The following is a 12,468-nucleotide window of genomic DNA, read 5'->3' on the forward strand; positions in this document are numbered from 1 at the left end:
CTTCATGAGATCAACCACTTTTTGTTACTCATTAGTCATTATAGGTGAGATATATTAGGGACTTAGGACAATTGTGCTTCTTTAGCTTCAATTGTGGCTCTATTCCTAACTAGTTTCTTCTTGTTATCCTTTGCGCTTATTTCTGTTAGACGGCTTACCTAAACCATTTAACCATATTTCCTTTCAAAACACAGGATCCACGCTAGAAGGGGAAGAAACAAAACCTTCTGAAAAGAATGGTTTGCTTAGCGCTTTCTGGACTAAGGATCTGAGGAAGGATCAAGATCAATGCCCAGATCCTAATCTGTCTTTAACGTTTTCTTTCCAAATTTGCAGGTTGACATTTAAACTTCTAATGAATGTTGGTTTGACATAATATTTTCTTATATCAAAGTTTTTATTGTTGAATCGTATTTTGATTCCAGAACATCAGTTCAACATCATTTTTCCTCTTTTATCAAGCCAGTGCGTTCTTGTCCACCACTACGTTATAACAGAAGTGATCCTTGTTGAGGTATTAAATTTTTATATGACTGACCTCAGGTACTTCATATGCAGAATTAAAGGGTAAGAATGTGTTATGTAGACCTTTGTAGCATCCAAATGTGTGTGGTCCAGCGGTAATGGCCTTGGTTTTCTTAGAATTACCCCAAGTTCAACTCCTGCAATGCTAATTTTGCATACAAAAAATTTGAAAGGTAACTAAGTGGAGGCCCTTTTACTAGGTTATACTGTGGGGGCCCTAGGATGCCTAGGTAGACTACCCATCAGATCCGCCCCTAGTATCTCTTATTTAGTATGTCTCTCTAACATTTTGAATATTTCTTGTTTGGTAGTCATTTGGTTATTGAGAAATCACAGGAAATAGGTGATGTGGCTTATGCAGACTACTTCCTTGTTGAGGTATCATTCTATAATCTGTCATGTATTGTTTTTTCTATATGACGCTACATGCTTTTATGTGTGCTTATCAATTTATAAATACAGTGTTTATCAATTTATAAATAGAGAGGTTTGCATCTATTCTATAAAATTAGTTTTCCTTATCAGTCAAAATTGTGAAATAAATATGTTTTTTGGTCTGCATTCATCACTTTTAATTTCATAATAATATATAACAATGTTTTTAAATAGTACATATGAATTAGTTTGAACTTCTAAAACTATATGTGACATATTTTAGGCGAGAAAACAATATACAAAATAAAAAGTTAATATGTAATATGTAATAAAATATACCTGACATGCTGCTCTGAAAGTTGGATAAACTTTTCCATTAACAGTTTTAATATCTTCATAAGATAAAGGACCTTTGATGATATTCAGCAACAACCGCAGATAAAATCTCTCTCCTGAAGTAGGATGTGCGTAGTAGACACGTCCAATTTTCTTCCCATTTTTTCTTGGCTTCCACTTCCTTTCTTTTTTATCCCATACGAATTTAGTAGGAAAATCTACATACGTAAGACCCCTAGCTAATTCTGGATACTTAACATTTGCTTTAAACCACTCTGTGAACTTGGTTTTTGATGAAGATTTCCGCTTTAATAAATATATATCTTGCATCATCTCTCTCACCATAATAAACCAAATGCTCACCTTCAAGATGGAATGGTAACCTTTCAACGCCTGGTCTTCTGTACTGAATATCAAATTTCAATAGTCTCCAAACTGCTTCAGAAGTAGATAAGAATCAAAAGTCTAAGAAATTTGCAACTTCATCAACGTCCTTTACTATTTGATGATTACTATCTTTGTCTGTAACTATGTTTTCAACAATAATTACAGTAGCCATGTCCCTTCCCTTGTTAATGTATTTGAAAAGGTATTTGATTGATCTTCCCTTGTTGCAGTGTTCCACATTAATATGAGCTCGGTATAACTATCAAATCAACATTGTGTGGAACAACCCATTTGTTATCAACTTCTATATTCTTCTTCATTCCCCTTCCGATTGTTATTCCGCCTCCTGTAAACTGTGAAGTAATTGTTGTCAATAGTTGTTTCTTCACTAAACGGTCTTGGATAGAACTTAGTACACTTTTTCTCATTCATGCAAGGGGAATCTAAGTTTTCTATTCCACATGGCCCATGTATCATGAATTTTAGAACTGAATCATAGGCAATTTTGTCACTAATTGGGTCAGGTAACTCTGCTAATATGAGCTTGTTGATTAGTGAAGGAGTAGTAGGCTTCGAAGCGTTGTCCAGAAAAAGTAAAATGTGAGCTTGTGGTAAACCTCTCTTTTGGAATTCAATAGTGTATAATGCTGCAAAACATTAACAAAAACCGTGTTTATTAACATCTTCATAAAATAATTTGACTTTTAAATTATTTAAAACAGTATAGTATATAGGTTACCTGCCCAAGCCTTTCCAAATTTCTTGTGCTTTTGTAAATTAGTCATCAATTCATGCAATTTCATCTCAAAAACTCTTGCAACAATATCGGGAAAGTCTTCTGGTTTATAACCAAGAGCTATCATGTCAATACATCTTTGGATTTCTGGCCATTTAGGGTTGCATGTAAAAGTAATGAGGAGATCTGGGGAACCTGTGTGCCTGCATATTGCAATGGAATCTTGATAGTTCTGTACTATGTACCACAGACCACCTGTGAAAGATGAAGGAAGAACTAACAGTTTGCCTACAGTACCAGGCCTCGTGTCACCAGCAACAACTGAATCTACTAATCCTTGATACAATTTTGCACGAATCGTTTGTTGATTATTTGGAACCCAATCCATTCTATTTTGTTCAACAGCTGCATAAACATCTACGCAAAGTTGTTGTCTTAATTTTTTCCCACGAACTATAGTCTGGCCTTCATTGCGTCTGAGTTGTAATCTAAAATTATAGTATTCTCTCATGCTAATATTTTTTCTTTTTCCAAATACTGTATTGTTTCTATATGGAATGCCAAGTCTGTATCCATCTTCAGCATGGGGGAACAAAAGTGGATACTGCATTGCCATGAAACTTGGAAGCAATTCATTAATTCTCTTCAAGCTAAATCCTTTCTTGTGCACAATAACATCTATGTGCTCGTTAAATTCATCACCATTGCCAACGATTAGACCAGCTATCTCTTTTAATGATGGCAAATTATAAAGTCTCCCATCTTTTTGCCTTCTATTAATCAATTGTATGCTGACGTCGGCCACATGACATTCTTTAGATCTATCCCTTGCCATTCTATAAGTCTTGTTGAGTTCGTTGGTAACATGCAACATATTTATCAATCCTTGAACAATGCTAGAATCTAAAGCATATTTTGGATTCCTCTTAATAATTTTTTTACTAAGAGAGTTCAACCTGTGGGTGACTTCATTTTCAGTATCATGTATGTACAACTGTGCAAACCTTGGACGTACTCCTTCAGCTAGAAGCAATGTTCCAATTTTGTGGTGATTTTGCCCTTTTATTTTATAAACAAAGGGTGCAACTGAGCTCTGAACTTGTCCACCAGTAGACGTGAACGCAAACATTGAGTTGTAAATGCTGATGTTTTCCATGTAATTTAACGATTTTGACCCTCCATTGCAATCCAAAAGATTCTTCAAAAATTATGAAGTATCTTTTAGAAGAGGCAATTGAACCTTTCCATTCTGACAACATATGGAGAATTTAGGATTAATAGGTTTTTTGCTCCTATCATTCCTTTCTTCGTACCAGACAATAGCTCCACAGTGAGAACATATGGATGTTGGACATCCAAAATCCAAAGGCTCAAAACAACTTCATGCAAAGCAAAATGTTAATTAAAATTAAAGATTTTTATTATAATAAGAATATAAAACATTGTTGTATGAAAATTACTTTAATGTGAGACATCTATTCCACGTGAAATGGAAACTTTAGTTTCATTGTCCACTTCAATGTCGGAATCAGATCCACTCATTTGTGATAGGTAATCATCATCACTTTCATCATCAATGTAATTATCATTTCCAATGCTCTTCAAATTCAGCATATCTTTTCGTTTAGCTCTATTTATTTTAGCTTCTTCTTCACTTGTTTCAGAAATAAATACTATTTAAAAAATAATAATATGTCATTTAATAATGTATTTGATGCTATAAGAACAATAAATTGAATACATAAGAAGAAAATATTTACCATTACGTTTCATTCTACTAAGACGATTAGATTTATAACTTCTCTTTTGTGTTTTCCTCCTCTATTTTCTTTTGACTGGGGTAGACTTTGTAGTTGTTGTTCTTCTAACTGATACCTAATGCTGACCTACAATTTAAGAGTAATATTAGTATGATGAATATATGAAGTACTTGTCAGAATCATTATAAGTTAAGACATACTTTCTTGTGAAGGAACAATGTCACAAGAAGTTTCTTCCATATTATTAGGCTTGGTCTTCTTTGGAGAAATTTGAATCTCTACTTGAATTTCATTCGAATCTTTCTTTGGGTTAATGAGTGCTTTTCTTTCCAACTTAGCACGCATGTTGCAAAACCAAGTAACTATGTTTTTTTCTGAAACATTACCATGTTGATTTAGTTCAGTTTTCAAATTGTTAATCATCTCTTTATTTGGACTTCCATTGAATTGATCAAATACTTGATGCTGTTTTTCAAGTTGGATTGTTGTTGGTGTCCATCGCTTTCTACTAGATAAATTCTTATCAACCAAAATCATGTAGAACAGAATACTGATGGAAGCCTGGAAAGAAAAGGAGTCAGTTAACTCAGAAGCAGCCAAATGTGTTGTGTTGGACCAAATTTTAGTTGAACACTGTAAAACTCGATGCTAATTGGAGGTGTCAGTGTGGATAAATATGGAATTGGTGGACTGGGGCGTATTAATGATGGTGGTGGTTAGAGTGGTGAAGCAATAGAATCAGCAAAGCAGCAAAATCGCAGCTTGTGGAGAGTTTCTTCAACAGTGAGTGAAGCCAATTTGCTCAATCTTTATATAATACTTGACACATATTACTTTATAAGCAACTGACTTGTGTTTATTCCGATGTACCAAATTTTGTTTGCACATATTGCTTCGATTAAATCTTTGAAGCCCCTAGGCCACTTTGCAGAGTTCCTAGTAGTGACCAATTACCCATCCATATCTGTAGGAGAGTTTGTCGAGCTAGAACTTGCAGTGATCAATTTGAAAGGGAAATTGGAAGGCAAATCCATTATGGAAAACAAATCCAGGATGAAGTAAAGGTTTTTCCTTTGCCATGCATGAGGTCGAAGCATGAGAAAACATTTTGTTTAAGTGTGTTTGCATTTCTTATGGTACCAAAAAATATGTACTAATAATAAAAATTCCAGCCAAAGAGGTAGACAGAGACTTTTTCCTTCTTCTTATTACCAGGGGAAAAAAATACTAACCTTCAGTGGAAGGAATTTGGAGTCCTTTCAAGGATGGTGTACCAGGGAAAAACGTTCAGTCCAGGAAAAAAAAACGAACCTTTAGTGGAAGGAATTCGTAAACCTTTCAATGATGGTGTGTGCTTCGTGAATATTAATGTGTTTTCTTATGATTTCTTTATGTATATTGGCGTATGCTTTCAATAGGTTTTTGTTTAATGCTTCGTGAATATTGATGTCTTTATATATATATTTTAATATGACAGCCAGTTATGTAGCATAAGAATTCTATCGTTGATCCATTAACTCCATATACATATCTATTAACTAATCCGTATCCAATAACTAATCATGTCAATTAACTAATCCATTAAGAGTTGGGCAGTTAGTGTTTTAAGGTAATATGCTGAAAATACGGGTATAAGCAAATTTAAAGCAAAATTATGCATTTTTTATCGAACTTGTTCACGGGATACCCCAATCGCAACTATAGACGATTGTATTACACGTATATTTGCTGAATTGCTGCTTGCATTTTCTGTATGTTCCTTCGGTGTTTCTGTTGTGCTAGGACATTATGCATTTGTTGTGTTATTGTTAGTTTCTCACCACGTTCTCATGGTTGGATTCTAAAAAAGGATTCTTTGTGATATCACCTGCGTTAGCTACATATAAGTTGCAAGAAAGTATTAATAACTTGTGATTTTGTGAATATTCCATTACCAGATAGATTTTGATAGTAGAACTGTAGAACTGTAAACCTTGTACAAAAAATATTAGAATTGTCCACATGAGTAAAATTTTATACCAACAGCCAGCCACATCCATTAACTAAACTATTGACATTACCATTACATATTAATGACAACAGAATTCTTTCCTAACCATAAATATTTTCTCAAAGTTCATACTGTCAATTCCAAATTGGTTCACTGCAGTGACAAATTGTTGATGGAGCTCAACTGACCACACTACACATGGTTTCTTAGATGTAGAAAGGTCATCGTTTTCCAATTCTCCTTCATCTTCCTCTTCTTTAGCATCTTTCCTCTTCTTCTGAATTTTCCAGCTGCCATCGGTTCCTTCATTAGCATATGAAGCATATTCAACATCATCACCAGCTTATTTATGCCGATTAGTTTCCTCCATGCTAGCTGATTGTTCAGGATCTCTACTTCCACTCCACCTTTTTCTAACGACATGCTGCCATACATTTTTCAACTCTTCCAGTCTTACAAGCTTAATCAAATAATCACAGGCTCCATGCTTAACTCCTCTCATTACCGCACTTGTACTCCCGTCAGCAGACATCATTGCAAAAAGAAAGTTTGAATTTGTCTATAAAGTGCAAGAGCTGACATCTTAATAATATGAAATGGTACTCACTGATAACAGGAAGGTCCATTTCCAGTCCAACGTGTTCAAAGAGTTTGAATCCATCCATATCAGGCATATGAGCATCGCTTATTAACATTGAAATCCAACTTATAATTAGTAAAGTTTTAAAGAAAGTTAGAAACATAACAAAAAAATACAGAGAATGAAAAGACATTTTTTCTTACACTGATAGTTCTTCTGCTCAGAAGCCTGGAGTAAGAGGGATTAGTTTTCATAAAGACACAATTGCTAGTGCTGCAGCAGTTTCAGTAGCTACATCTGACCCCAAACTATTTTTGTCTATCTTGAATACTGATCTTCATGTGTCCATATCTTCTGGTCTCTCTCAGCAAGCATGGTCCTTATTAGCATGACCAACCTGTCCAACACAATTGTCCAATAGAAACTTAGTTCCTCAATAAATAAATAAAAAATATTGAGCACAAAATAAATTTCAAATTGGGGAGAAATTTTCCATTTTTAGGACAAAATTGTTCACAAAAGAACCACATTTACTTAAAGATTTGAAAAGTACAACAGTGTGGAAAATGTGGAAATGAGAAAAGAGTTAAAACCTTAACATAAATGATTCCAGGATAAGTAATAGCATTTAGAAGATAATTGCTAGCCCAACGAATAACTTCTTTTGCATTATGCTACTCACTATTCATCAAACCCCTAAACTCAAGAACACTCCACGGAAGCATAGTAGTAGTGAATGCCATAGGGAAACCAAACTTCACATTATCCCCTGCTCGAACCTCAAAAATTAGGAGGGAACAAAAATAGATTACACATGAAGTTTTAAATTGCAATTCCACGTTTGGGACCTTGCAACGAATTCTCTCTCTTTTAATATCTGGTTCAAACCAACAAAAGTTCTCCTGTTTGGGCATTGGCCATATACAACCCACTTTCTGCCAACTCCACACACAAACTTTACACAAAATTCAGTTACCAAAATTGGTGTCTGTGCATACATGCTTATTGGGGCTTATTGAAAAATCTATTGCGGGTTCCACCAACTAACTGGGGTAGTGAACTGAAAACCACAATTATGAACATGTGAGAAATCACATTATGATGTTTAACGAACCTGCTAACCAGCAACAATGTTCCTTCGATGCCGATAGTAAGCACGTATTCGTTTGCGATTTTGTTCTCGTTCGAGGGCTCGTTATTCATCAGCCATTTGTTGTTTCCTAGCTTGTTGACGAACAGGGTTGTGTTCTCTGCGCAAAGAGAGTTGTTCTTTAGTCATGTGATGGGATTCTTTGTCGCTGTTGCTATTATTGTCATACCCGAGTGTTGACACGATCGTTTGTATGTGAAGAGTTGTCCATGTTCGATTGATTTGAGTCACACGGTGGTCAATAGAATGCATTCAATTCATTTTATATAACAACAAATAATAACACCATGATGATACCAATTAATTCAGCAAGAACAATGCGAACGTAAAATGAATCTTAGATTTGAAATCGTTGAAATCCAAAATGGGGTAAAGGTTCAATAAAAAAAATCCAAACCAATAAATTAAGTGGAAAGAATTTGGAGAAATTGATTAAGAGTTTAAGGCATACGTGGTTGTGAGTTCTTAATTTTGTCAATGATCCAAAGTGTCGATAAGAGAAAATGCACACATTGGAGAGGTGGACTCAATTCTTACTCTGGAATTGTAATGTCTACGTATTTTTTTACTCACGCAAAATCCGGAAAAAAAACTGCGTCAGTCAGGGGTGTTAATTTTCAGTCTTAGAGTTTTAGCTGTGCTTTTCTACGTGAATTCAAAGATGGAGAAAGAAGGTTTTGGGGGACTCGTGGGGTTTAGAATCTTATTTGTGGGGTTCGTAGTTTTTTCCTCCTGATTTATCGTAATTAGTATGGACACGTGGACACTCTAGCAATGCTTACTCAATTGAGGAAGGGAGAGATATAATATATATAAAGAGACTTGTGAATTAAGTAATTAGTGTTTAACTAGAAAACAATCTCTTGTCAAGTCTTATCCAGACTCTTCTAGAAGCTTATGTTTCCTAAATCAATAAGTCTTCTTTATTGACTTGAACAACAAGGAAACATGTTAAGGTTCGAATTTGGAGTTGGAGTTGAGTTGGAGTTCCAAACTTGGTAGTTCTGGATTTGGAGTTAGCAATCCGAACCTACTACTCCAACCAATTCCGAACCTCCTCTTCTTAACTGACTCCCGAACCTAGGAAGTGAGTTAGTCAGGAGATGGACTTAAAGTGTGTTATGGTACTTCCTACCCACACTAAGACCATACCCGAGCGTGAAGAAGATGTTGCCACGTGTCACATATTTATTTGCTAAAATATGTACACACATTACCAATGCAAAGCGAATAACCAATAGAAGTGGAGATGATATTTATGTGGTTTGGCATTAGCCTAATCCACCAAGCAAAAATGGAGAACTTTACTAATCAAGAGAGAAACCAATAGAGTACAAGTCACAAATGAATCCCAAAGAATTCATAAATATCTATCACAAACTAAACTACTGTAGAACTCCTAGCTTACAAACTTAAGCATAACTAATTTAAGCTTAACAAATCCCACAAACCGATCTCATATTTATAGAGGTTGTGGGTATCAAATTGGAATTCTAATTGGTTTCTAAAAGGCCAAGTTAGAAACATAACCATGTGTGAATCTCGAGTTAGTTTCCTGTATCGAAATAAACAAGTGAGTTGTGCTTAACTTCTTTCCAATTGTGAGTTTGGACTTTACCAAATTCATAACCAGTGTTCCCAACCATGTCCTTGAATCAACAATTATCCACCTTGGTGAAGAATTCACAAATCTGAGCCAATCAACCGAATGGCAAATCTCCTCTTCAATGCACAAATGTCCGAAGGACCAAACACGACTGTACCACGTAGTGGTTGCCTATGTGCCCTTGTAAAATGATTAAGCCGACCGTAGTTCACTAATGTCCTCTAAGGGCCAAATCATCTCAAATGAAGGATATGAATCAAGTCCAAACAATGTTGAAACTTGATTCTAGAGACTACTTTGGTTAACATATCAGCTGGGTTCTCCTTGGTGTCTATCTTAGTGAGAAAGATATCATACTCTTCAAAAATTTCTTTGACAAAGTGAAAATGCCCATCAATGTGTTTCGTATGGGCATGATGAACCTAGTTATTAGCCAAATATATAGCACTCATGTTATCACAGTGAATCTCAAGTTGATCCTGCACAATACCAAAGTCATCCAACAAACCCTGCAACCAAATAACCTCTTTCATAGTCACTACTATATATTTTGCCTCTATCGTAAACAATGCAACTGTAGACTGCAAACTAGACCTCCAACTTACCGGAGCACCAATGATAAACATAAAAACAGTAAAACACTAATATTAATGCTAAATAACAATAACACGTAATATTACCGTTCTTATGTTATCAATTCTATTTCCTTTCTCTCAATATATCATCATGTAATATACTATGAGTAACAAGTTCATTCCACTCTTAACTATCAAGAACAAATATGACTTCAACTAGATTAAATCTAAGGGAAGAACACATGAGAGTAATAATTATGATGTGAAATATACTAATATGATTATTCTACGAATTTAGTCTTAATACTAAATTAAGTACTAATATAATGGTATGAATCAAATATGATGGAAATTAGAGAGAGAATAAAATCCACTTTATGATTCCTTAATATTGAAAGCATATATGTTGAGAAACCCTAATCTTTATATTCTCACTAAAAACTTAAATATAAATCTTAGACTTTTATGATCCCTAATTCAATTATACCATCTCTAGTCATAATCAAATTAGCATGAGAGAAAGGTTTGTTTTCCATTCTCATAGCAAAACTCACAATCTTCTAGTTTAAATATTTCTATTATTATCTCTAAGTCAAGAAAAGTCCAAACTTTAAATCCTAAACAACAAATCTATGCTAAACAAATAAAGTCCTTTTAAAGCTTCACTAACCTCCTTCTAATGGGAGTTTAGCTTTGATTCATTGGACTTATTAAACTAGAACAACAAAATAAAGACATAAAAGTAAAAAAAAATTGAATAATAATTAATGCTTTTATTGAAAGGTTTTAATGGTGGCTACAAACCCTAATTCTAAACTATACTAAACTAAAGAAAGGGGAAAGAGAGAGAGACCTAACTAAAACTAAACTAATAAGGGAGTAACAAAGTTAAGTGTAACATTAATCCTCTTTATATAGGAGAAGATTAGGGTTATATTTTCGTGCATAGGTTTGGAGGCTAGACTTTGGGCCTCTAATGTGAGCCCAAAGTCCATTAGGTTTAGTCTAAAAGGGCCAATTCTGCTGGAAATTACTTCAGTGCCCTTTTCATCCACTTTTACAGCTCTGATTGGGGAGCCATTCTAGGTCCATTGGAAAGCTTATTCTGAGCCAGTTGTTTTGACATAACGTAGGCCCAATTCCAAGGTCTGAGTCCAAAGATACGCCCTTTTAAAGTTCTAATTGCTTTTTGCCTTTTTTCTACACGAATTGATTTTGACTTCCCAGCTTTGACTGAGCTTGAAAAAGTTTTTTCTTCTTGATTCTTGGGCTCTAAACATAAAACTATTCTAGCAATCATCTTGACTCATTTTCCATGCAAAATGGCGTCTTTAAGCACATAAACAGCTTCAAGACCTGAAATACAAAAAAATACGTAAACAATACGAACTCTTATTTATTATAAACATAATTATTAGCCTAAATATAATACTATTAAGGGGTTTAAACTACAGTTTTTGGTGCTTATCACACCACCCCTAAACAACATTTTGTTTGTCCTCGACCAAATATGAGAAATAAATAGATAAGTGGCAAAAAATGTGGTCCTAACTATTCTCGTTTGAACATATGCAATAAGGCCTTAAACTACTATAAATTCCCTACTGGATGAGTTATAGCCTTGTGAGAGTTTTCTAGAGAAGATACTCACAAACTTCATTTATACTACAACGACTAAGAAATAAAAGTAATTGTCCCCTAATTTATCTCAGATATCTTTACATCTCACTAGCATTTAAACAAGGATCATTAATCTAACTCCTAAATTAATACATGCATAATAATCAAATTATCTCAAGATAAACAACTATACAATGAACTATGCTATGAAATGTAATGGCAGGTCTTTTTCTGAAACTTTTGGGTAGCGTGCCTAAGTAAGTTCTCATAAGGAATGTGTCCGTCTCATAATTGGATGGTCTTTTTTTCAACACTCATGGAATTCGCTGTATCTCTCTTGGTAGACAAGCAATATATATTTTATAAGGCTGGGTGCAATGGCTCTGTATTCTCTTAAAATTGGTGGGAGTTGCGGTGGTTTTCTCTTATCTCTATATAACTCTCTATATATAGAGAGTATTATTGAGGAATGAAGAGTGCATTCCATGCGAGTTGAAATAGCGTGGTTGTAAAAACCCAAACGGCTCCACTTAAAGTGGCGTGGAATATAAAATACAATTTCATACGGTGTGATAAGAGCCCAAAACTATAGTTTTTTAATAATAATACTTTTAGACTAATTATGCTAGTAATAAATAAGAGTTAATGCTGATTACGTGCTTTTATATATTTCAGGCATTGGAATAAATTATGTGCAGAAATGTGTCACTTTGGCAAGATAAAGAAGTAAGGGTTGGTTGCTAAGAAGTTCTGTGATTAGAGGCCAAGATTCAAGGAAAAGAAAGCCTTTTTAAAGCCCGGTCAAAGCTGAAAAGTAAAAGTCAGTAG

At 34.5% G+C, this 12,468-nt stretch overlaps 1 protein-coding gene and 1 long non-coding RNA gene across 2 annotated transcripts; one reads left to right on the top strand and one right to left on the bottom strand.

Annotated features, from left to right (window-relative positions):
- Positions 1-218: 218 nt before the first annotated feature.
- LOC147488146 (uncharacterized) lies at positions 219-4,899 on the top strand. The gene is made up of 4 exons (XR_015203173.1): positions 219-336; positions 426-514; positions 837-903; positions 4,661-4,899. It is a non-coding gene; the product is annotated as an uncharacterized LOC147488146 (long non-coding RNA).
- Positions 4,900-6,188: 1,289 nt separating this feature from the next.
- Positions 6,189-6,641, bottom strand: LOC147488147 (two-component response regulator ORR21-like). Its single transcript, XM_086574279.1, has 2 exons — positions 6,506-6,641; positions 6,189-6,412 (listed from the first exon to the last, which is right to left on the bottom strand). The coding sequence occupies exons 1-2, from the start codon at positions 6,639-6,641 to the stop codon at positions 6,189-6,191; spliced, it is 360 nt and encodes a 119-aa protein (XP_086430405.1).
- Between the last annotated feature and the right edge of the window lie 5,827 nt (positions 6,642-12,468).

Source organism: Coptis chinensis, chromosome 7 (assembly GCF_015680905.1).
Source record: "Coptis chinensis isolate HL-2020 chromosome 7, ASM1568090v1, whole genome shotgun sequence".
NCBI classification, from domain to species: domain Eukaryota; kingdom Viridiplantae; phylum Streptophyta; class Magnoliopsida; order Ranunculales; family Ranunculaceae; genus Coptis; species Coptis chinensis.

What these genes read in the sequence shown, in the direction of transcription:
- LOC147488147 (XM_086574279.1), bottom strand. Translation starts at nt 6,641, where the DNA reads ATGTCTGCTGACGGGAGTACAAGTGCGGTAATGAGAGGAGTTAAGCAT. An exon ending in TAGAAAAAGGTGGAGTGGAA is followed by an intron (nt 6,413 to 6,505) that starts GTAGAGATCCTG and finishes ATGCTAATGAAG; the next exon opens with GAACCGATGGCAGCTGGAAA.